This window comes from Ochotona curzoniae, unplaced genomic scaffold, assembly GCF_017591425.1.
Source record: "Ochotona curzoniae isolate NIBS_2020 unplaced genomic scaffold, NIBS_Ocur_1.0 contig_1014, whole genome shotgun sequence".
Classification (NCBI taxonomy): domain Eukaryota; kingdom Metazoa; phylum Chordata; class Mammalia; order Lagomorpha; family Ochotonidae; genus Ochotona; species Ochotona curzoniae.
Genome location: NW_024464920.1, coordinates 50,629,221 through 50,654,000, shown reverse-complemented (window position 1 = coordinate 50,654,000; position 24,780 = coordinate 50,629,221). Strand labels below are relative to the sequence as shown.

Genomic DNA, 24,780 nt, shown 5'->3' with positions numbered 1-24,780 from the left:
GTGGACCCCGAAATGTTAAAGATCTGGGTGGAGGTGGGCCTTGGGTGGCTCCACGCCCCCGGAACCCCTCAGCCCGTGGACTTCGTGTGGCAGACTGGCTGGGAGGCTGCCTCCTGGGATAGTTAGTGGACTGGCAGGTTTGGCTCTCCCAGACCTTTAGGGGAGGCATGTGGCCAGCGAGAGGGGGAGCTGAGGCCTGGCGTGGGGCTTCGTGGCCTGAGCCCCTGCGTGGGCAGGTGTGTGTGGGTGAACGCGTGGCATAATGCTGGAGTGCTGTTCAAACGGAAACAGCAGCCAGCCTGGCCACGGCGGCCACTGCAGGTGGCCGTGGGCAGGATTTCTGCTGTCCCGGGCCTCCCACAGCTGGCCTGCTGTTCAGGAGCTGACACTACTGCTGCCCGGGGTGGGAATGTGGGCCTGACCCCAGAGCATGTCCTCAGCCCGGGCCTGGGGGAGACACGCCTGACCTTCACCCCAGCCCTGCTGCTGTGCGTTTGGTGTTGTTTGACAGATGTTGTGTGATGCTTTAAGGTGGAGGCCTGCTCTCTACAGATGGCACCTGCTTGCGAAAGGAGCAAATCCATGTCCTTAGGATGTTCTTTTGTTGTTCCCTGGGTGCAGTGTCCAGGGTGTGGGGACAACTGCTAATGCAGCTTCGGCCGGTTACGGCCGTGACCGGCGGCCCTGCGGTCCCTGGCGCCCCCGAGGCCTTCCGGGAGCCCCTTCGAATGCAGCAGGAGTGGTGTGTCTGTGGAGATTGTTTTCCATGCCTGCATTATTTTAAAGTGATATTTGTTTAGTCATTTTCTATTTATTTGAAAAAGAAAGGGAGAGAGAGAGTAAGAGAGCAAGCCGCCTCCTGCTGGTTTACTCCCCGAATGCCTACAGCGTTCAGAGATGGGCAGGGCTGGAGCCGGGAGCTGGAACTCCATCCCTGTGCCTGCCAAGGACCCAAGCACATGGAGCCTGCCAGGGAGCATCCGCAGGGGGCTGGCACAGGTGGGACTCTGTCTCAGGCACCCCAAAACGGACACGGGCATCCCAGGTGTGACTTCCCTTGCTGCCTTCCTGGCAGCGTTGTCTGGGTTGGAGCAGGAAGTGCGTGTCACGCGCGTGGCGTGGTTCCCAGACTGCCAAGAGTGGTGGTAGAGGGGGCAGTTCTTGGGGTTACTGTCACTTTGTTAGCCTGGACTCAGGCAGGTCATGGTTGCGAAAAGAATGAGTCCAATTCAGAAAGTTCCTGGAAATGGAAGGAAAAGTAGTTTTTTTTTTTTTTTTAAGATTTATTTTTATAGCAAAGTCAGATATACAAAGAGGAGGAGAGACAGAGAAAGCAGATCTTCCGTCCGATGTTTCACTCCCCAAGTGACCACAACGGCTGGTGCTGGGTTGATCTAAATTCAGAAGCCAGGAGGCAGGAACTTCCTCCAGGTGTCTCACTTGGGTGCAGGGTCCCAAGGCTTTGGGCCAACCTAGACTGCTTTCCCAGGCCACAAGCAGGGAGCTGGATGGGAAGTGGAGCTGCCAGGATTAGAACTGGCGCCCATATGGGATCCTGGCATATTCAAGACGAGGACTTTACCCACTAGGCCATGGCGCCAGGCCTGAAAGGTAGGTTTTTGTAATCCACATGTGATTCTTGACGTAGTGTGCTTGAGTTGGAGGTGCTGTAGGGAGGGGCTCCTGTGCCTGGGGCAGAGATCCCTGGGCTACAGGTGGGGTCCCTCAACCTTCTGTGTCCACAGCTGGGCCAGGCCCGAGATGTGGGACTCAGTGGAAATAGGAGGGCAGACGGCTGCCTCGGCACCCCCGGGCTCATGGCTGAGTCACACCCAGGGGCCTCTGGAGGTAGCTCCACTCAGCTCCTGGTCCTTTGAGTGGAAGCTGGGCCGTACTAGGGACTGGGCCCAGAAGCCAGAATCTTCCCGGAGGTCTCCGTCCAGCTGCCACGTGGGTCACCAGGAAGCCGCTAGCAGTCACTCTGCAGTGAGATTTACTTGCCCTGGTGGCAGCCCTGAGTGGGCAGTGCCAGCCTCAGGGCACATGGGCAGGCCTCGTGCACATCTGGATGCACTCTGGGTCACCCCAGTGCCTCCTTTTATTCAGAACTGTTGTTACATTTGCACGAGCAAAAAAAGCCAGCTGGAGGGGCTGTGCTCCAGGATGTCGCTGCCTCTGACCACATGAGGCAGAAGGATGGCTGTCCACGCTGTTTGTCACTGGAATCTGTGTTGGGGTGCAGCCAGCCAGTCCCAAGGAGGGAAGGGGCTGAGGAGGGAAGTGATGCCACATGGGTGCCCAACAGCAGCCGTTGGGGACCCCCTGGGGTGTCCCTGGCTGGGATTGGCATCTCCTGGGAGGGAGGGACAGGGCAGGGGTGTCCTCTTTGTCACTCAGGCAGAATGCCAAGCTACACATGAACACATGGCTGGGTGGTTTGGGGAGCCACCTGTGCCTGATGTCCCCAAGGAGGAGCTGGGACTGGGACGGCCAGTGGATGAGCCTGGGAGGCCGGCTCTCCAGGCGTGTGTCTGGAACGGAGCGTTGCAAGGGGAGGACCTCAGCATGTTGGTCAGCACCTGCAGTGGGGCAGAAGAGGCCCCGGTGCTGCCCCCGCCCCCGTCTGGAAGGCAGCCGCAGACAGAGCTGCTAATGGAGCACAGAGCAGGTCTGCCGGTGACAGATGCTCTGGCAGGAAGTGGAACCCGGTGAGGGGCAGCTGTGTGGGGGGCAGGGGAGGCAGTGTCAGCTCGAGTGAGTGAGCAGCCTGGGCCAGGTCAGGCAGGCTGGGGGTGGGGCATGTCCTCTGCCTGAATCTGCAGTTGGCCATGTGGCAAAGACGGGGCAGCATGTGGAGCAGGAGCTGGAAGTTAGAATGGAGCTGCTCTCCATGCCCAGTCTGCAGGAATTCCCGGGAGATGGTGTGGGCTATTGTGGACCGTCACTGAGAGGGGTGGACAGGTGCATGGGGAAATGGGGCTGCTGTGTCTTGGCCCTGAGACTCAACGGGGCTCAGAGACCTGAGCACATCCGGGTGGGGCAGGGACAGGAATCAGATGCTACGGGGGTCGGGGGCAACATGTGAGAGTGTGGCTGGGGCTGGTACGGTCCTGGGATGGGGCTTCAGGCTACTGGCCTGAGCGCCCGAGCAGGCACCCAGGTGCAAGTGAGACCAGGGAGTTAGAGCCTGTTGCCACGGCTCTGCTGCTGGCCTGAGAGGACTGCCACCCCTGGAGTCCTCTCATCTGGGCATCTGGCACCCAGCTGGGGCTGGCAGGTGCCCTGACCTCACGGCCAGTGCTTCCCTGTGCTTCTGCTAGGTGGCTTGTCACGTGGGTTGTAACATGGCTGTGACCTTGCCTCTCTTCTGTTTGTTCTCCCTCTACTGGCAGCTTGCTTGGCACGCCCAAGAGTGCAAAGGCTGCAGCTGTGGTGGGGCTGACCGCGACACACCCACAGCCTAAGGCCTTGGGACACTCTGCACCCCAACAGCCCCAGGATTCCAGGGTGGTGAGGCTCCAGGTTCTCCAATTGTCTGGCCTCCAACCTCGGGCGATTCTGCTGTCCCGGCCTGAGGCCTGGACTTGTGCCTGTGTCTCGTGTAGCTGAGTGAATGGGTCCCCGCAGCCCCTCCCCACCCACACCCCAGCCCAGGATGGCATCTTGTTGAAGGGGTTTTATTAGTGCGTTCTGCTGAGTGAACTTAACTGGCGGGCACAGCCTCTGACCTGGCGGATCTAATTAGGAACGCAGAGGACAGAACCAAGCAAGTGGCCTTGGAAGGGCTGAGTGCCTGGCCACTGGCTTCCAGTGTCCTCTGATGAACAGCTCTGTGTTTGTATCTTAGCAACACGTTTCATTGCATCCTGGGCAGCCACTCACCCTGCTGCCACAGGTATTCCCACTTGGACAAGTGTGACAGGGCAGGAGGATTGGATCATTTGCCTCCCCAGGGCTGCCTTGGGTCTCTGCCACCCCCTGTTGGTGGTGCACAGGGCAGTGTGGCCCTGACTGGGAAGGCGGGGCTCGGCTTGAGCATTTCGGTCTGGGCTCCCTCCCTGTCCTGATGCTAATTTGGATCCATGCAAGTGGAGACTGGTTCATCCTGTGTGGCGATCAGCTGTGTGGAGGCAGGGAAGGGAAGTGCAGGAGAGGTCGAGTGGACGTGGGCAGTGTGTGGGCAGGAAGGGGGCCCAGTGCACCAGACTCCCTACCATCCTGTAATCTTGGTGACCTCAGCCTCAGTGTGTTTACCCAGACTTGGTACCCAAGAAGTACCAAGTGGTCCAGGTGGGGCACTCCTCAACCGAAGGTGGTCACGTCTACCCCCTGGACACGCGGGGTCAGGCCGGATGGAGGATCCTGTGTTCATCTGCATCAGGTTCATGTCGGCTCCGGTCGGTGGCCGTGTCGGCCTGTCCTCGCTGATGCTGCCCGCTGCCGTGGCCGAAGCTTTGAGTTGAGAGCTGCTGCAGGGGTCTCAGTGCACGCTGGCTGGGGTCTGTCTCTCCCTGGGTGCAGAGAGCTTAGCTTCCGCTGGTGCTATTCCACTTCAGTTACTTAATTTTTTTATTTATTTGAAAAGCAGAATTGGAGGGAGAGAGACAGAGTGTGGGGGAAAATGCAGAGAAAAATCTTCTCCCCACTGGTTCACTCCTGAAATGGCCACACGGCCAGGGCTGGACCAGGCTAAAGCCGGAGTCAGGAGCTTCCTCCAGATCTGCCATGTGGGTGCAGAGTCCCAAGCATTTGGGCCATCTGTTGCTTTCCCAGACTCATTAGCAGGAAGCTGGATTGTACTTGAACTGGCTGGGTCTGCCAGGCACATGAGTGGTGTAACAGCTGCCCAGGCTCTCCTGATGGAGCAGCATTGCAGCCCCTGTTCCTGTGCCCTGAGCCCCAAGTCCCTGGGCAGGTCAACTGCCCTGGCCAATCTCCAATAGCCATCATCTCCCAGTTGGTGGGAAAGTAGCCAGCAGTCGTCCGCAGAGGTGTAGGTGAACTTGTCTCCCAATTCATGGTGCTTTGCCAAGCTGTGCCCCCAGTGCCAGTGCTGACTGATTTGTCCAGGAGACCCCTCTGAGTCCTCACTGCTGGGAGGGCACTGTGTGCACAGCAGGGCCCAACTCCAATCTTGGGGCATGCCAGCTTATCCTGCAGCTGGTCAGCCCGTGTCCTTCCAGCCGTCCACCTGCTGCGGGGAGCTTTATGACAGATGGAGACAGTGTGTGTCCAGGGTGCCACGGGATGAAGAACCAAGGAGGCTGGCACCGCGGCATGCGGGCTAAGCTGTTGTCTGCAGCACTGGCAACACGTTTGGGCTCCAGTTCGAGTCTCAGCTGTTTCACTTCTGATCCAGCTCTCCACTAATGGCCTGGGAAAGCAGCAAAAAATGGCTCAGGCACCCACATGGGGGACCTGGAAGGAGCTCCTGGTTCCTGACTTTGGCCTGGCACAGTGGAGACAGGGCTGGTCTCCTCGGTGCCTGCGGAGACGTCTCTGCAGCCGGTGGACATGGGTTCACAGATGGTGGCTGTGGAAGCAGCTCACGGACAACGGGAGCCAGATGAGGTCTGACATCACCGAAGTACACGCCGCAGGAAGGAGACGGCGTGGAATCCACAGCATTCCAGGTGTCTTTGTTGAAGTGGGAATGTCTGGATAGCATTTCCTGAGGCAAGCATTTCCTGGGGTTCTGTATTTCTAGTTTATTTGTTGGTGAGGCAGAGATGGCGAGTTTCCCGAATGGGATCCCGATACTCGAGGCAGGGTTTAGTTGAATGAGCCATGGTGCCAGGCACGGTGCGGCCCGGACTGGATGTTGTCTTTGTGATGCTGGCTGTCGCTGGCGGGTCTGTTGGTTCCCAGGTCATTCCTTGGATTCCACCTGCTCCTCTTTTGCCTGGGCCTAAGGTTCTATTGGCTGCTGGTGGTTAATGCTGAAGTTCTAGAGAGAAAAGCGAGGCATCACATGGGCTGCGGTAGCCAGACCTGGGCTAGGCCGAGGCCGGGAATTTCAAGTCCACCTGGATCACCCAGACAGACAGCAGGAGCATGGCTCCTGGGCCATTGTTTGCTGGGTCGGAAGTGGTGCAGAACCCTGGCTCTGTGTGGTCAGCCCCCCTCCTGGCCCTGACAGAATGGAGGGGCGGGGGGCATCCTGCCTGTTCCATCTTGATTGGACCCTTATCTGTTAGGTGGTGAGAGTGATAGAGATTGTGTGATAACAGAGATGCTGGTGGTGATGTAGGAATTCCCGGGATGGGGGCATAGTGAGGCTGGGAGTGACCTTAAGGGTTGCTTTGATGGGGGTGGGGATGGCTGCGATGCCATCAGGGTGTGGCACCTTGGGGTGTGGAAGAAGGCCTGGCTCACCACACACACCGGGATGAGGCGTGAACTCTTGCTGAGCCTCAGTTTGCTCACCTGAGAAATAGCTGCATTGCCTTACTGTGCTACAGGAGCGGGTGCCAACCTCAGTGGTGTTGCTGACGAGCAGGGGACTTTGCAGAGCTGTGGAAGAAGAACGTTGCATACGTGTGTGCTGATGCCATGGGCATTTAGACACTCCTGTGTGTCAGCCCCGGTGCTGCTGAATGGCAAACATTGTTCCTCAGCGAGCAGCCAGTACCCAGTGTGCAGGCGGACCCCACAGCTCCGTGGCACCACCTTCAGCCCGCTGTTGGGGTGGCTCTTCAGGCACACGGCCTGTGCTGGGCCTACCAGGGCCCCTTATTCCTAGCTCCTGCTGCCGTTCCCACTCTGAAGTGGAAGGGACTCAGCTCTTGTGCATTCTAGGTCATCCGTGAACTGTACGGTGGGTGTTTGGTACATGACTAATCACTGCCTGGGGTGCCACGGCCTGTGTCAGGGGGCCCAGGTATAGTTCTGGCCGCGGCGTTCAGGCCTGTGTCAGGGGGCCCGGGTACAGTTCTGGCCGCGGCATTCAGGCCTGTGTCAGGGGGCCCGGGTACAGTTCTGGCCGCGGCGTTCAGGCCTGTGTCAGGGGGCCCGGGTACAGTTCTGGCCGCGGCATTCAGGCCTGTGTCAGGGGTCCCAGATACAGTTCTGGCCGCGGCGTTCAGGCCTGTGTCAGGGGGCCCAGGTATAGTTCTGGCCGCGGCGTTCAGGCCTGTGTCAGGGGGCCCGGGTACAGTTCTGGCCGCGGCGTTCAGGCCTGTGTCAGGGGGCCCGGGTACAGTTCTGGCCGCGGCGTTCAGGCTAGCTCTCTGCTCAGGTGCACCATGGGGGTGGAGTCCTGGGTGCTTGGCATCCAGTCCAGTACTCTGCTCAGGTACACCATGGGAAGGAGCATCCAATGGCCCAGAGGGCCCTGCCCTCAACGTGGGAGATCCGAGTGGAGCTTCTGGCTCGTGGCTTCAGACTGGCCTAGGTGGCTGGCTGCTCCCCAGCAGCCCGGTGGCTCTGCAGCCACATTCCCACTCTAATGAGCCACGCAGAAAAGCAGTGCTGCTTTCCAGATGGAAATCAACGCTGAATTCTAAATGCCCTGGGTCAACCTTGTTAGCAGTAATTGCCAGAAACACGCAGAGTCTGAAATGAACGGAAGGCGACAGCCTGCTCCGGCTGGGCTTGTGCATCTCATGTCTTGGTCACGACTGTGACCTGCGTGGCTCTTGCTGGGGCCCAGCGCGGCAAGCGGGTGTGGCTGGGTGCTGTGGAGGGACCAGCAGAGCTGCCTAGCCCTGTGGAGGGTGCAGTGGGGAGCAGGTGGGCCTGGAGTTGTCCAGACGCGGCTGGCAGCCCTGTACACCCAGCTGCAATATCAGTCAGGCTCTGAGCCCCTGGTTCCTTGTCTGTGAAATGAGCCCAGCACTGCTGGCCTCACAGGTGCAACAGCTGCCCTTGCCTTTCTGCTCCCCCACATTTCCTTCCAAGGCCAGTTTAGGGGTTGTGCTGTTCACCCCTCCTTCCTCTGCAAGAAGGCCACTGGGTTCCCCTGGCAGGGATGGCAGGCTCCTCTTGTTTGGGCAGAAATGTAGTGGAGAAGGATCTGGGTCTGGACCAGCCCTCGCAGGGCCCGGTGAGAGCCAGGGTGGAAGATGGGGAGATGGGCTTAGCCAAGGCCGGAGGGGCCGGCGAGGGAGGGTCTCTCAGGGTCCCTGGTCCCCTCCTCTGGAGTGCATGTGCAGGGCGGGTCAGTTCTTGGGTAGCATTGCCATAGTGACTGTTGCCTATCAAGTCACATTCATGGTCAATCTTTGGCCAGTTTCCAGTCTAGCAATAGTGGCCTCCCTCCACCGTGTCCTTGAGCTGAGCTGGGAATTACTGCTGCCTCCCATTTCTATGTTGCTTCCTGGGGGGGGGAGGGCGGCTGTTATTTAATGACCCCAAGCAGCCAGCACAGGTGCAGGGCCAGTTCTCAGGCCCCGCCTTTGTGAACTACAGGTGCTGGGCACTTCCTCAGCATCCCGAGTGCCTGTCTGCTCATCATGTACAACCTGAGGACAGTAACAGGTTTGTCTCTTGGCTGGCTGTGTGGCTAGAGTTTCTTGTGCACCTGCCATGCATAGGTCCTGGCTGAGGCACAGGCGAGTCGTGGAGCCAGATCTGTACCCAGAACCAGGCGTCCAGCCTGGTGAGGGAAGGCAGGGCTGGAGGGCTGGGGGCATCCCAGGAAGGAACCTTCAGCCCAACCAGGGCTGCTGGAGCCAGCAACCAGCAGAGAGCACCCAGGGCCTGCCCAACTCAGGCAGCTAGGGGTGACGGCTCCTCGCCCCTCCCTCCCTCACGCAGGCCCCCCACCCTATGCTGAGTTGGAGAAGAGACAGAGCTGGGAGTTACTTCTCCTGGGCACGAATGTTTCTTTGGGACTGGCACAGCAAGGCGGAACGGCATGATTGCATTAGCAGGTCTGACTATTAACAATGAGACAGAGATGATATTTCCAATTAGCAGTAATTAGCTGTGCTGATATGGCATGCTGCTGGGGTGGCAGCGCCATTGCTTCCTGGGGGTGCAGGACCCCGGCCCAGGTGCTGTCTGAGTGGCCGCTAATAAGTACCCTGGGAGATACATACATGCTGGCACCCACAATGTGTGAGTGTGTGTGTGTGTGTGCACACGTGCATGCAGAGTGACTTCATGGTATTTGGGGTGGCAGCCGGACCTGGCGTCCACAGAACTGAGGACTTCCAGGCCACCTGAGTTAATGCCGCCAGCCCCAGTGGCCGTGGCTCATCTCCTCACAGGTTTCTGCCCTAGCCCAGCTCCTGCAGATCTCACCCCCTGGTCAGCGGTCAGCCCTGGACCAGTCCCCACCAAGGTGCCCATCTCCCATGGGGCCAGGGTGAGACCTTGTGGGTGTTCCCAGGGCCTCTGGAGGGTGTGAAGTGGATGGGCTACTTTCATGTCAGGTGTCTCAGCTCAATGAGAAAGAAGACGCAGAGTGCTAGGAAGCTCGTCTTGGAAGCCATCAGGAGTAGGAGTACGAGGGAACCCCAGAGAGAGGAGGGTGCAAGGGGAGGACCAGGCCTCCCTTCTGCCTCCAGGGGTCCCTCCAGAGGCTGCAGGAGGAGCCAGTGTGCAGGCAGCTCCCCTCCTGCCAACAGCCACCTTCTAATCCCTGGGACCATCTCAGAACCCATCAGAGACCATGACAGCCTCAGGGGAAATGGGGCCCCATCACTGGTGTCTCAGGTGGCCTTGGCTGCTGATCCCTCATGCAGGTGCACCCCAGGAGCCAGGGCTGCTCAGAGGGGCAGCTCTTCCTGCTTCCCACTGCCCCCAAAGCCACCAGGAGGATGGTCCAGGTCGCAGACCAGCACTGACTCACTACCAGCATTGTGCGGAAAGCTGAGAGAGAGCCAGGCATGGATTTCTGGAGCCTTGAGCGCTTGTGATGGGGTGCAGGGTTGGAGAGGGGCAAAGCTTGAAGAAACACTTCCTGGGATTTGTTGCTGGGGCGGGAGGGGGGTCTGTGAGCTGGGAAGATACACTCGCCTGCATTTCTGTCTGCCTCGCCCAAGTCTCCAGACCAGGGCTCTCCGCAGAGCCCACACAGGCTGGTCTGTCCATTCCCCCACTCCCACCCAGTAGGAGACACACACCCCTGCCTCCTCAGAGTACAGCCACACTGGTCCGTGGCCTTCCAGGAGGGGAAAAAGGAGAGGTTGGGACAGTGCAGTGTTGGGAATGCAAGGGGCAACGTGGCAAGGTAATGGCCCCTCTGGTCTATGCGGAGGGTCGCCAATTAGGGTTGAGGGCAGGGCAGAGGGAAGATTGTAGAAGCAGCTGCCAGCCAACCAGTGCAGCTATGGGAGGATGCTGTGTTCTACAGCCTTACAACCCCACAGCCCGGCGTCTGCCTTGGATGCTCCTGCACTGGTGGACGAGGAAACCAGGGTGGCCCAGCTGCCGAAGCTAAACAGTGGAAAAGATTCATGTCTGTGGCGTGGAGGAGAGCGTGGCAGGCAGCCCACGTGCAGCAGCAGCGTGGAGGAGAGCGTGGCAGGCAGCCCACGTGCAGCGGCGGCATTGGAGGCTGTGGAAGCCCTTGAGCACTGAGCAACACAAAATGTCTCTGATCCTGTTCAGTAGTGTTGGAGACAAGTTAATGGAGAACATGAGAGGCCAAACAGAACTGAATTTTTACTGTTGTGGCAGGGTGGCTGTCATCTCTCAGAATGACATGCCAAAACAAGGAAAGCAGAGTTTTTATACTTTTACAAAAACCATGCAAGAGGTGGGAAAGCAGGCATGCGGAGCACAGATTAGCTGAGCTTCCACAAAGTCAGAGTAACCCAGAACAGTTCCAAGCAGAAGTAGCTCTCCTGTGGGAAGAAAAGAATCAGGCAACATTCCGAGGGACAACGAAACACCAGCCTTTGGGGTCAGGTCGTCATGACTCGGGGCCCTGTACAGCCCTGCGGGGTGAGGTCATGACTCCAGGCCCTGTACAGCCCTGCATGGACACAGCAGGTACATACTTCATGTCTCTCCTGGAACATCTGCCAGGCATTCACAGCAAACAGAATCACTCACAAAGCAACATGATGCCCCTTTTGGCACACACGTGCAGCACTGCAGACAGACCAGGTTCTCGAAGTTTGTTTCCTGACAGGAATAAATCCTGGAAATTAAATGAAATTAAACGAACCAGTCAGCACCCTCTCCTGGGTGAGGAAGGGACTAGAGCCTTGGCGGGAAGAGCACTGGGCCGGGCTGGCTGGTTCAGCACCATGGACAGCTTACATGGCTTGTTCCCCATGGGGTGTATGTGAGCTGGGCTGGTCCCTGTGGAGTGGGGTGTGTGTGATAATGGGGAGGGTGTGAACTGGGGCTGGTCCCCATAGGGCTGTGTGACCTGGGGGTAGTCTGTGCGGTGGTGATAGTGGGGCAATGTGAGTTGGGCTGGCCAGGGCTGAGCTGCTGGGGAGGCAGGATGACCTAGCAGGGGTTCTCTTCCATCTTTCTGCTGGGATGAGGATGGCATGCTGCAGTGCCCAGCAGGTGCTGGCTGCTTGCATCTCGGACTAGCCACCTGGCCCAGTCCGGGTTGTTGCTTCCACTGGGGAGTGGACCAGCAGATGGAAGATTTTCTCTCTTTTTAAAATAAAATTTTTAAATTAAAAAAATTTCATAAACATTTTTTTTTAAATGTTAACTGTGAGGAAACTGGTCTTGGGGTGTCTGGGAACTCCTTATAAATCTGAAGCAGTTACAGAAAGTTTATAAGGATTGAAGTGTAAAGAGTATTGGGGACTCATAGTGGCGCAGTGGTGCTGGGACATCCCGTGGGGAGGATCTTGAGCTCTCGTCCTATCTCTGCTTCTACTTCTGTTTCCTGCTGGTGGCAGCTGGCGGTGACAGCTCAGGCACGTGGGTGTCTGCCACCCATGTGCCCCTGGCGCTCCTTGTCGGCCTGCCACCCGTGTGCCCCTGGCGCTCCTTGTCGGCCTGCCACCCGTGTGCCCCTGGCGCTCCTTGTCGGCCTGCCACCCGTGTGCCCCTGGCGCTCCTTGTCGGCCTGCCACCCGTGTGCCCCTGGCGCTCCTTGTCAGCCTGGCCCAGCTCTGGCTGTTGCAGGCGTTTGGAGAGTGAACCAGTGGCTTGTCACTCTGTCCTCCAAGCAAATACAAATGAATGAATAAGCAAACAGAGTGTCCTAGAGCAGGCCGCTTGGCTGTTGTGGTGAGCCGGCCACAGCTCCTGCTACCTGTTGCCCCGTGGAGGTACTGATGGCTGCTGCCGCCATGAGCTGCAGGTGACCGACCTCACCCATGGAGCTCAGGTGCTGAGACCTGGTCACCCCGGTGTGTGTCCTCATGGCACTCGCAGGGCACATGTGACTGTGCTGTCGGGGAGATGGTGTTTTGGGCTGGGCTCACGTGGGGACAAGGTCAGCCGAGGCAGTGGGAGCCCCCAGCCCCAGCTCTTAATTCTTTTCCCTACCTTCTGTGTGTCCCAGATGGAATCCAAAAAGTGGAGACCACTGTCCTGGGTGGCCCAACCAGGGGTCCCAGCGTCTTTCCCACAGCTTCAGGGTCAAGGTCTGTTGGAACAGGGTCCTCCAGGCAGCGTGTGGTAGGCTTAAGGTCCGACACTGCCTGTACATGGGTTCCTGCTGTTGCATGCAGGACTGCCCCCTGCGTGACCAGCCCGTGTTGACAGGTTCCCTAAGTGTTAGATTTCATTTGGACCCATCTTGTTGGGCTGCCGAGGTGGTAGATGGGAGGTGACCTCCTGTCTGATCCCACTCGGCATCCTTCAGCGCTGAGTAATGACAGAAAGATGGACTCAGCAGGGCTGCCGCCTCCTGACGCACAGGCCACGGTATGGGCTGTGTCCCATCAGTCAGCGCCCGAGGGGCAGCACCTACACCCTGAGCCCTCCTCTTTGTCCATCCTGCTCAGCTTCCCTCCCAGGCAGAAGCTTTCCTATGCAGAGCCTGGCCTTGGCCACACCTACCTTGGGCTTTGTGTTATGTCCAGCGTCTTCTGGCTAGGGCATGGAATCGCCTGGGCTTCCAGGAAGCGCTCTGCCAGCTCCCCCCTGCAGGGGCATTAATGATTTGGTGCTCAGAACACTGGCAGGCCCTGGGCACCCCATTGGCCATCAGGGCATGGTGCAGTTGATTTAGGACTAACTGGCCAGTGCTACCCTCTGTCCACTGCGGCTTGACATGGCTGGACTGCTGTGTGGCGGTCCCTGTTGTGGTCACCTGGGTTTAGTCTGGCCTAGAAGCTGGGATGCACCTATTCCGACTCCATCTTTCCTTACCTTCTCATTCTGGACTCACCCCTCCCTGCCGTGGAGAGGACCTGGAAGTACAGAGTGGGAGGGACTGGAGTGCCCCGGCCTGGTTGACTGGACACACTCGGTGCTTGGCTGGTGTAGGTGTCTTGGATCAGATGACGACTCGGATGGCAGCGATGGCTTCTCGGGTGCCTGGAGACCCAAATCGCTCACAAGAAGCTGAGTGATTTCATGCAGAGAGGCAGGTGGAGTGGAATGGCAGAGGGAAAATCATGGCAGGACCTTGCCTGGTTGTTGCTCCGGGTGGCTCTGTGTCAGACACTGTGTGTTGGCTGGAGGGTGGCAGCAGTCACCTCCGTGTCTCTGTGGCAGTGGTTGTCCTTCAGTGGAGAAGTGCACTGCGCACAGCATGAAGTGCCAGGAATGGAGAGGAGGAGCTCCCTGGAGTGTGCCAGGAGAAGAGCCCAGGGCACGGGGCAGCCATATCTGTTGCCAGTCACTGGGTCTTCCAGGAGGCCATAGAGGACCGAGCCAGCACGGTGGCCCTGCAGCTCCACCAGCTCATAGCCTCACTTCTCCTGGGTGTCCCATGGATCGAGATGAGTGGCTTGTCACCAGGTTGTGCCCATCAAGGGCTTGGATTACCCCCGTGTACCTGGGGTCCTGTGACTGCTCTTGGGCCTCTGGCTCTCAGCCTGGACTGGACTGGACAACGGGAGCAGCGACCCCACGGGCAGCTCTCTGGGGCCCGCGGGCACCTCCCCTGGCAGGTCTTGTCCATGCCATTCCCATTTCTTTCACTGTCCTGCTGGCCGAACCCTCCCACAGATGTCTGGGGGCAGGTCTACGCACACTCCTCTCCAAACCCTGGAAGACGAGGCTGGCTTTGGCTCAGCCCTGCGTCTCCCAGGCCTGACGCAGGACATTGAATGAGTGTCCTGAATTAGTGTTGGGGTGCACGCAGCTCTGGTGGCTAGTGGGGTCCTTGCCCCAGCGTGTCCCCATAAGCAGGAGTGTCCCCAAGCTGGACTGGGGGTGCTGGCACACAGAGACACATGATCTGGCTGTCTGTGACTTTCCCTCCTTCTCTGCTGCCAGTCAGTGGGGCTGAAGGAGCTGGTGAGTTGCAAAGAAATGTGGTGGTCCCAGCCTCAGTGGGATCTGCCAGAGGGAATGGGCATTAGGGCAGCAGCGGGAGGAGGCCCCGGGGCTACTGAGGCCTGGGGGCAGGGCAGGGCAGGGTCAACCTGGTTAGGTGCAGGGGCCAGCACCAGGCCCTTTGGCCTGGGGTAGGGACACTCTGACTTATGGAGGGCACATTCAGGTGGCAGCACAGGGAAGGGAGGACCATCTGAGTGGTACTCTGGCCGTTCGTCAGGGAGGATGCCGAGTGTAGGGCTGACGGGGCGCCCTGCCGAGCCCATTGGAGCCTGTCCTCATTGCCCACTGCGACCCTTGTACTTGCTCCCCAGGTTATGGACCCTGTCTGGACATGGAGGTGCTGTGCCTGTGCTGGCAGGACCTCTTCCTCCTGTATCCCCGTGGGGCTTGTGCTGTGGTAGCCAACACGAGCTTACAACCCTGGCCTCATTCCATGGGCAGAAACCTACACTCTGCACGCTGTGGCCTGGCACAGGGCATGTACACCAGAGGGACCTAACTATGGGCCCAGACAACTGCTTGTTAATCAGACCCGGCATGTGCCCTTTAGGGACTGGGTGGTGGCTGCCTGGGTGTAGGCGTTGCTCAGGACCCATCGGCTGCGCCTCCATTTTTAGACAGTGGAATGCCCTTAGCTTGGAGGCTGGGAGGACCCGAGTCCCGCTCCTGTCACCGCCATGTCTCTCGATGGGAGGGGGACCTCTCGGGGTGGAGGAGCTGGTCCTTGGCCATCATCTGGCATCTGCACAGGCGTGTCCCCTAAGTTAGATTCCGGGGCATCGGAGGCAGCGGGATGATGAGGCCAGGGTCGGTGGGAGTGTGGCTTGGCTGACAACGTGTTGGCATGTGCAAATTAGAGTTTGTAGATGACTGTTTATTCCATGGAGGTCTGGAGGTAGTTGCTGGCTCTGCTGTCAGTTCGGGTTCACTATTGCTGTGGTCTGTTTGGAAGCTGCCTGCCCGGTGGTGGTGGCCTTCTCACAGCTTAGGGATGGTCTTGGGGCCGAGGTCCCTGGATGAGGTGCTCTCGGAGGGCGCAGGAAGAAGGGGGTAAAGGCCCCCATCTTTTCTGTCATTTTCCCCAGTCCTGGCAGGTGGTCCCTGTTGGCTTGCCTTTGCTGCTGATCCTGGCGTCCCCCAGGGTCCTTCCAGAGGAGAACGGGGTCCCCAGCCCTGTCCAGCCAGGCCCCATCTTCATGACCCCCTGTCCTCTGCTTCAGTGGGAGTGGTGGCCCCCCAGCATCCTTGGGTTCAGTTTTGTTTAAGAAAGTTTTTATTTTCCAGTAGAACCGTGGCAGACAGCACTGAACCTGCCTGTGTAAGTTTCCCAAACCCTTCCCTGGGCATCCACTCCTGTCCCCCATGATTGTCGGGGGACCTCGTGGCTGTGCTGTGCCCACCCTCAGGACTGCAGCCCCCATCCTTCGTCCACGACAGGACGCCTCTCAGAACATGTGCTTCCCGCTAAGTAGCACAAAATTACATCCTTTCGAGTTAATTAAACCGCTGTGCACTTGGAGAGCGGCTGAAAGGGCTGTGAATGTCAGGGTAGACGAGTCACTTGTTTCCTGGCTCTGTGATGAAGGGTGGCCAGGCATTGAGAGGCCTGGCTCGGTCAGGGTCGCCAGGGCGGGCCACAGGTCGTCTGTCTGTGAGAGCATCTCACCTCTCAATTTCCCCTGTTGCAGCCACAGGGGCTGCTGCTACCCCCAGCTCTCCCCAGGGTGGCACTGGGCAGCCTGCAGGTATGGGCAGCCTCTGCTGTGCCCGGGTCCCAGCAGGGGCTGGGGGCTGAGAATCTGAGTCCACATGCGCCTCTAGCACCCCCAAGAAGAGCTGCTGTAGCCACCAGCTTTGTGGAGGACCCCCACGCCCATCCTGGTCCTAGTGGCAGGGTGGGCTGCCCAGGGCCGCAGCAGAGGTGAGGACTGTGTCACTGTGGGTACCTAGCCTCCCCTTCACGACTGTGACATGGGACCTGGAGGAGGCCTGGGAGCAGCAGGGTGCTGAGCGCTTTCCTGGGCTTTCAGACGCACTCTGGGTATCCCCCTGGACACAGAAGGGGTCAGTGAAGGCTACAGGTGCATGGTGTGGAAGCTTGGGGCCCACCCTGGGGAGTGAAGGCCCAGCCTGCAGAAGCCTGGTTTCCTCGCCCCCAAGCCCTGTCACCCCCATCCATCCTGGAGAACTACACTCTCTAGACTGAATCCTGTCCTGGTTCAATCTTAGCCCCGGCCTGCCCACTCCCCCTCAGATGCCTTCTGGCACCCAGACTGGGCCTTGTCCATCCATCAGAGTTGGGGTCAGGAGATAGCAGAAACCGAGAAACGATGCAGTCCCATTTCTCAGATGAGGAAACCGAGCCCCAGGGTACACAAACAGCTCTGAATAGTGGGCGGGGGGAGGGAGGCAGAGGGCCAGCACCTCCCGGGAGGCCGGCCAGGCCCTGGCCTATGTGGTGATGGGTGCCCGGGGCACGCGGGGTGTGTCCTCTGGGAGCAGGCCCCATCCTGCCTTCGACAGCCATCCCATTGCCTGCATCTCCTGGATCCAGGGACTGCTGGCTTGTACATCCCAATGGGGTCTGTGATCAAGAATGTCCACTGGCACCCAGGGGTCCGTGGAGGGCTCCCTGGAGCCCAGAGCCCAACAACCATGCAGAGGGTCTGCTTTCAGCAACGGGGGCCTACCTCATGGTTATCTTCTCTTAGCTGCACTTAGGTGAGCCTGGCATGTGCCTCAGTTTCCCCTCCTGTCATCCCAGGGGCCGTGAGGCCACTCATCTGCCAGCCACCCACTGAGATGTTAAAGCAGAGAACGCAGGAAGGACGTGGCAAAGGAGCTTGGGGCCTGAGGAAATGTGAGGGCCAGGGGACCACTGGAGTACACTTGGGGTCACTCAGGCGGCCCCCACCCCAGCACTCCTGGCCAGTGGGGGCCACAGAGGCTGTTGTCATGGGACCCCCACTTTCCCTGTCTGAGAAAGCTCTGCGGGGCCTGAGTGCCTGCTCACCCCAGTCCAGGAAGGGGTTGTGTGGAGCTGGCCATGGTCGTAGACCGGCCTGGCGACCACGTTTGGGGGTGTCTGTAGCATGCTAGGCCCCTGGGTATTGTGGGAGAACTGGTGAGCTGAGTCTGGCCGGTGTTCAGGTGTCAGGGACAATCCCCAAGTTGGACACAGTGGGAAGAAAAGCAGCAAATGGGATGTTTGTGTGTTTGTGTGTGGGTACGCACTGGCTGGAGCCATGGCCTGTTGCTAGTTCCAGGTTCCCTCAGGGGGACCCAGGCCCCCTCGTCTGATGACACCAGGCACTGGCATGGGCCATGAACTCAGCTGGGGACAGGAAGGAGAGAGTGTCAGGCCATGCATGCCCTCCAGCAGCCTGATGGCGCCATGGGGAAGAGCTGGGAGATGGACAGTTCCCACACCTCTCCTTAGGGGCTAATGTATTGGTTGCCCCAGGGCTGGTCTCCAGGTAGGCATTCGGTCCACAGAGGGTCAAGGTCATGGGTTAGACAAGGCAGCTGCACCATGGGCACAGGGATGGTATGGGGAGGGTCAGTAGCCAGTGGAGGAGCTGGCCCAGGTGGAGTAGGGGCGACAAGGAGGACATCACCCATGGGTGCAGGATTGGGGCCAGCTGGGAGCCAGTGCCTCCCCAGGGTTTCACGCTGGCCTGCAGCTCAGGCAAGGCCCAGGTAAGGCCCAGGCAGCAGATGGGCTCAGGTATAGCCACATCCACCACACCCACCTTGACAGCACGTATGTCTTACCTGATCATGCAGGGGGTGTGAATATGTGCTCTCTTGGAGACCAGGAAGGAGGAGTGGTCCCGCTGGCATTTTCATCTGGTCAGGCTGACCAAAAGCAGGGCCCTGGGGTGGCCTGGCTTCCAGGTACACGTAGCCCCTCTTGCGTTCTCACTGCTCGGCTGCACCTTTGGCGCAGTCAGGTTCTAGGTCTCCCTCTGCCAAGGGCTGGGGAGCACCTGGTCTGCTCCAGGCACCATGTGGCCGTGGGCATCAACAAGTGCCCTTCCGGCTGCAAAGAACCAGTTGAGAGATGCCCTGTGGCCACGTGCAGCTGCCAGGCGGGATCTGAATCCCAGACACAACCCCTGTCCAGCCCTCGGGTCCTGCCTGTGGTGTGCTCGCAGCTTCCTCCCCGGCTGCCCCACGGACTTGGTGACTTGAGGGGTAATTTGCAGTGGTCCTTGACTCTGTCACCCCTCCTTCTGCCATGACGGTGCTGGGTGTGTCTCCGCTCTCAGCCAAGGTGACCATGTCTGCCGGGCCGATGAATCCCGTCCCAGAGCAGAAGTCAACCCCTGCTGGAGAAGCTCCATCTGGCTTGTGAATTGGGAGGGTTTTCAGGATGAGGGGGCTGGCCCAGTCAGGCTGAGACCTGGGTGAGGCTGGGTGCTGGGAGGGAGCAGCCGTCCGGGACGTGTCTGAGGATCTTATCTGCCATGACCACTCATGAGTGAACCATTCAGGCTCAAAGGCTCGCCCATCTACCGTGTGTGGGGTTTGAGTCCCCACTGCTCCATTTCTGGTCCAGCTCCCTGCTGATACGCCTGGGAAAGTAGCAGAAGGTGTGCCAAGTCTGTGGCCCCTGCATGCTCCTGGCCTGGGTCTGGCTCGGCCCCAGCTGCTGCAGCTCTTTGGGGAGTGAACCAGAGAACAGAGGATGTATGTAGCTAACTCTGTCTCTCAGATCAACACGTCTTTGGAACACAAAACGTGGATTATGCAGGTTGTGTGTGATCTGGGATGCCCCCTGGCGGTTGGCAGAACTCGCTTCACTTCCTCAGTCCGCATGGCACAGGTTCCGTTCCCTGGCTGGGCAGCAACTGTCATTGTCTTTCTCTAGAGTCTCAATTTCTTTCTTGTCTATAGATCACATTGAGTTGTGATCGAGAAACGAAACAGTAAAATCTGCCAGCTTTGGGATGCCTACCTTGGCTCAGCCAGGCGGGGAGGGCCGGGGTCCGGCTCGGCTCACTGCCTGCAGCCTCAGCATTCCTCTCTCTTCCCTCTCCAGGCTCTGGGCGCCATTACTGCAGTGCCTGTCACGGGTCCTCAGGTCAGCTCCTTGCAGAGGCTGGCCGGGCAAGGAGCAGCCGTGCTACCTCAGGTGAGTGTGGCCAGGGCCCACAGTCTGTCCCTGGGTGCCCGCCATCTCACTCTGGGCCTTTCCCTGCCCCCTCTGCCTGCTCCTTCCAGGCGACGTGGGGACCCTGTGCGGTGAGGACATGGGTCTCGCTGGCCACGTGCAGGTGTGCTTCCCAGAGGAAGACCCCGGCTCGGCTGGAACAGGAGGCATCAGCTGCCCCCCACCCTTCCCTAGGCACCATGTCCTGTAGTGGCTCACTGTGTAACTCATGTCTGTCAGATACGTTCTGGATAAGGTGACTCGTTACAGGCAGGGCCATGTGCCCTGGTTCAGGTGCAGGGACACCTCGCTGGGCCACACGCTTAGGATGAATCACCGACGTGGGTCACCCGTCAGTGACTGAGCGGACTGAGTTGAGATATCCCGTGGGTGCAGAGGCCTGGCAGTGCCCAGGGTTCAGCTTTGTTGAGCACCTGCTTCACAGTCCTCCACGCCCTGTGAGCTGCTGCAGAAACAGCCGGCTCCAGCCTGCTCAGGGCGGAGGAGGGGACCAGGCAGGTGCTGCTGCTGGGGGTGGAGCAGGGCGGCAGCCGCAAAGCTCGTCCATGGGCCAGCTTCCCTCGAGTGCCACCTGTCCTGCCCCAAGAGAAGAGACACTCTGGGAATCCAGGGAGACTGGGCCTGCGAGAAGGGTGCACAGGGGAGGCAGGAGCCCCGAGGAGGTCTATGGCATACAGGTCAAGGAGAGCTTCCTGGAGGAGGTGGTATCTGACACAGGCCACAGGGGAGGGAGGACCCCAAAAGGAGGTGTGTGGTGAGCAGGGAGTGCAGGCATGGCGGTGAGACCAGTGTCATTCTTCTATGCCCTAGTGGTTGGGGCAGGCAAGCAGAGAGGCCAGTGGGTGCTAGGGTGCCCAGGTCTAAGGCCAGTGGGTGCTGCGGGGGGCTCAGGTACAAGGCTGATGGGTGCTGGGGGCTCGGGTTCAAGGACGGTGGGTGCTGGTGGGGCTTGGGTGTAAGGCTAGTGGAGTCGGGCTCCCTTGGCTGGCTGTGGGGAAGGCTGGACGGAGCTAGTCCAGGTCTGTGGTTTGTGGGGGAGATCTGACACTCTACTTACTTTCTCACTTGGACAAGTGCTCAGCCCTGCCTGCACTCCAGGGTGCTGTTCTGGGTGCACCCCAGGGTGCTGTTCTGGGTGTACACACAAACTCACACGTGTGCCCAGAGACGACACTCTCACACACTCTTGGACATACAGGCGCCCTCTGCCCTGGGTGCTCATCGTCGCCTCCTTGCTGCCCACTCCCCTCCCTTGACCAGGAAGCAGAACTGGGCAGCACCCGGAGGTCCCCAGGACTCTTCCTAGTTTTTGCCTTAGGATTGTGCCTCTGTGGCTTCTCCCTCAGCTGGACTGGGCTAGGGTTGGGTTGTGGCTGGGGTAAGGGGGCTGGGATTGGGGCTCTGGGACTGAACTGGGGCTCTGGGTGCTGGGGCTGGGCCACTGGGACTGGGCTGGGCCGGGCCAAAGGTCTTGCCTTCTGGACTACCCTGGGTGGACCCCATGGCCTCTCTTGAGGGACAGCCCTGCTCAGAGCTTCCCCTTCGCCCGTGTCCATCTATGTGTCTGACTTGCACCTGTCCCTTCCTCCCAGGTTAGGCCAAAGACACTGATTCCTGACAGCCTCCCCATTACTCCTGGCCGGGACCGGCCACCCAAACAACCGCAAGCCTTCCAGAAGGCCACCGTGGTCAGCATCAAGAACCCCAGCCCTGCCCTCCCCACTGCCAACAACACCGTCAGCCATGTGCCAACGCCCGGAAGCCAGCCCCAGGCCCTCACCGAGCCCACTGCCATCACCTCGCCGCTGAGCAGTGCTGGGGTGGCCTATGCCATCATCTCTACTTCCCCCAGCAATGCTGCCACCATTGCCCCCAGCACCACCGTGTCCGTGGTCCATGACAGCACCAAAGTCCAGCCCCTGCTCATCAGTGCCGACAGCCAGGTGGGTGCCCACCGGCCCGTCCCCAGGAGCCCTCGGGGCCTGGAGCAGCCAGGTGGGGGGCCGCTGACCCATCCCCAGGAGCCCTCGGGGCCTGGAGCAGCCAGGTGGGGGCCGCATGAGGGGGAAGCTGTGTGAGAGGGTGAGGCTGCAAGCTGGTGGGTGTGAAGGTGGGTGTGAGCAGATGGTGCAGGGACAGACAGGGTCTGAATGAGCGGCCAAGGTGCGTGTGAACAGGTAGTGAAGGGGGGAAGTCCCTGCGTGAGTGGCTGGGGTGCAGGTCAAGGAGGAAGTGACCCAGCTCCTGGCGGTATGGCTGCCGTGGGAGTGACCGACCAGCGCGTGCACTCAGGGCCGTGAGCGAACACAGCTGTGATGGGCTGAAGGCGTGACGGCCAGTGCTCGGGCAGGAGTTAGCGCTCCTCGGAGTGGCTGAACATGGGCCAGGAGAGCCCAGCCTTGGTGGCCAGCACTTGCAGGTACAGTGAAGGAGTCTGGAGCTTTGTGAGTGGACAGCTGAGATCCTCCCCTGCAGCGCGCTGGCTCTGGGTGGGGGCTTCACTGGAGGCTGGAGGTGTACATACCGGCCATCTAGCTTCCCGTGCCCCTTGTCTCCAGCGTAGGGTCCACGGGACCGTTCTGCCTGTGGCTGGTGTCCTGTGTCCCTAGCCTGAGGCTCCTGCCCCACCTTCCTGTGACTGAGGAGCTCGTGTGCAGCTTATGGGATTGCGGTGTGACTGTGTGTTTGTGTGTGTGTGTGTGCACACGCTGAGCCCAGCATGCGTGTGTGGTCTGTGGGAGTGCAGTGTGACCTGTGTGTGTGTGTGCGCACGCTGAGCCCAGCATGCGTGTGTGGTCTGTGGGAGTGCAGTGTGACCTGTGTGTGTGTGTGTGTGTGTGTGTGTGTGTGTGCGCATGTGCACGCTGAGCCCAGCATGCGTGTGTGGTCTGTGGGAGTGCAGTGTGACCTGTGTGTGTGTGTGTGTGTGTGTGTGTGTGCGCACGCTGAGCCCAGCATGCGTGTGTGGTCTGTGGGAGTGCAGTGTGACCTGTGTGTGTGTGTGTGCGCACGCTGAGCCCAGCATGCGTGTGTGGTCTGTGGGAGTGCAGTGTGACCTGTGTGTGTGTGTGTGTGTGTGTGTGTGTGTGTGTGCGCACGCTGAGCCCAGCATGCGTGTGTGGTCTGTGGGAGTGCAGTGTGACCTGTGTGTGTGTGTGTGCGCACGCTGAGCCCAGCATGCGTGTGTGGTCTGTGGGAGTGCAGTGTGACCTGTGTGTGTGTGTGTGTGTGTGTGTGTGTGTGTGCGCACGCTGAGCCCAGCATGCGTGTGTGGTCTGTGGGAGTGCAGTGTGACCTGTGTGTGTGTGTGTGCGCACGCTGAGCCCAGCATGCGTGTGTGGTCTGTGGGAGTGCAGTGTGACCTGTGTGTGTGTGTGTGTGTGTGTGTGTGCGCATGTGCACGCTGAGCCCAGCATGCGTGTGTGGTCTGTGGGAGTGCAGTGTGACCTGTGTGTGTGTGTGTGTGTGTGTGTGTGCGCACGCTGAGCCCAGCATGCGTGTGTGGTCTGTGGGAGTGCAGTGTGACCTGTGTGTGTGTGTGTGTGTGTGTGTGCGCACGCTGAGCCCAGCATGCGTGTGTGGTCTGTGGGAGTGCAGTGTGACCTGTGTGTGTGTGTGTGTGTGTGTGTGCGCGCGCTGAGCCCAGCATGCGTGTGTGGTCTGTGGGAGTGCAGTGTGACCTGTGTGTGTGTGTGTGTGTGTGTGCACACGCTGAGCCCAGCATGCGTGTGTGGTCTGTGGGAGTGCAGTGTGACCTGTGTGTGTGTGTGTGTGTGTGTGTGTGTGTGTGCGCATGTGCACGCTGAGCCCAGCATGCGTGTGTGGTCTGTGGGAGTGCAGTGTGACCTGTGTGTGTGTGTGTGTGTGTGTGTGTGTGCGCACGCTGAGCCCAGCATGCGTGTGTGGTCTGTGGGAGTGCAGTGTGACCTGTGTGTGTGTGTGCGCACGCTGAGCCCAGCATGCGTGTGTGGTCTGTGGGAGTGCAGTGTGACCTGTGTGTGTGTGTGTGTGTGTGTGTGTGTGTGCGCATGTGCACGCTGAGCCCAGCATGCGTGTGTGGTCTGTGGGAGTGCAGTGTGACCTGTGTGTGTGTGTGTGTGTGTGTGTGTGCGCATGTGCACGCTGAGCCCAGCATGCGTGTGTGGTCTGTGGGAGTGCAGTGTGACCTGTGTGTGTGTGTGTGTGTGTGTGTGTGTGCGCACGCTGAGCCCAGCATGCGTGTGTGGTCTGTGGGAGTGCAGTGTGACCTGTGTGTGTGTGTGTGTGTGTGTGTGCGCACGCTGAGCCCAGCATGCGTGTGTGGTCTGTGGGAGTGCAGTGTGACCTGTGTGTGTGTGTGTGTGTGTGTGTGCGCGCGCTGAGCCCAGCATGCGTGTGTGGTCTGTGGGAGTGCAGTGTGACCTGTGTGTGTGTGTGTGTGTGTGCACACGCTGAGCCCAGCATGCGTGTGTGGTCTGTGGGAGTGCAGTGTGACCTGTGTGTGTCCGCGCACCCCTGCCCCTGTGGGTGATTGTTAAAGCCTTGTGAGGTGTCACAGGCCGTGGTCGAGGGGCAGGGACCTGCCGAGGTGTGTGATGCCGAGTGGTGTGTGTGGACTGAGCCCGGACGTTTGCTCGCAGCTGCCCTGGCGTTTGCAGCTCGTGTTTCCTGTTCACTTCGCAGGTGCCTCGTTGTCGTCTTGGTCCCTCCAGGGCCACGGAGGACCGAGTGTTTCCGCCCTCCTCCAGTAGTGTGGCACTCACTGGAGCAGAGCCTTTGCCTCTCTGACTAGTACAGATCGCACCGTGTTTCCCTCTGTGAATACCAGAAGCGGATTTGTTTTTCTCACGTGGGGATTGTGGAGTTTTCAGTCTGACACACATGCACACAAGAGCAAAGGGCTTTTCTTTAAGCCAGCCAGAAAACAGAATCCATTTTCTCTCTGTAGTTTGGGGCCTCAGATTCACAAGTCACCCATGATCTTAGGGGAAGCAGGCTCATGTTCAGCCAATTCCTGGTAGCTGCCCCATGAATTTATTGTCCCCGGGTCGTGAAAGGATGGACGCTCTTCAAAGACACAGTGATACAGTCCAGGTGCAGGGACGGGCTGGCCGGAGCCCTGGCAGCAGCGGAGGCCTGGCCAGACCTGCAGTGGCCCAGCGTGGTGGTGGAGGTGCCTGACCTGGGGGTGCCCAGTGGTGTGAGTGGGGTCAGCAGCCCCTCTCCTCCTTCCTTGACCCCAGTGA

General features: G+C 59.5%; 1 protein-coding gene across 1 annotated transcript in view; it reads left to right on the top strand.

Annotated features, from left to right (window-relative positions):
- Positions 1 to 24,780, top strand: part of PHF21B (PHD finger protein 21B) — a 42,163-nt gene that overhangs the window by 5,676 nt on the left and 11,707 nt on the right. The window contains exons 3-4 of the mRNA XM_040988362.1: positions 19,424 to 19,516; positions 21,148 to 21,498. Coding sequence (XP_040844296.1) covers positions 19,424 to 19,516; positions 21,148 to 21,498 — 444 coding nt within the window. The remainder of the gene's footprint in view (positions 1 to 19,423; positions 19,517 to 21,147; positions 21,499 to 24,780) is intronic.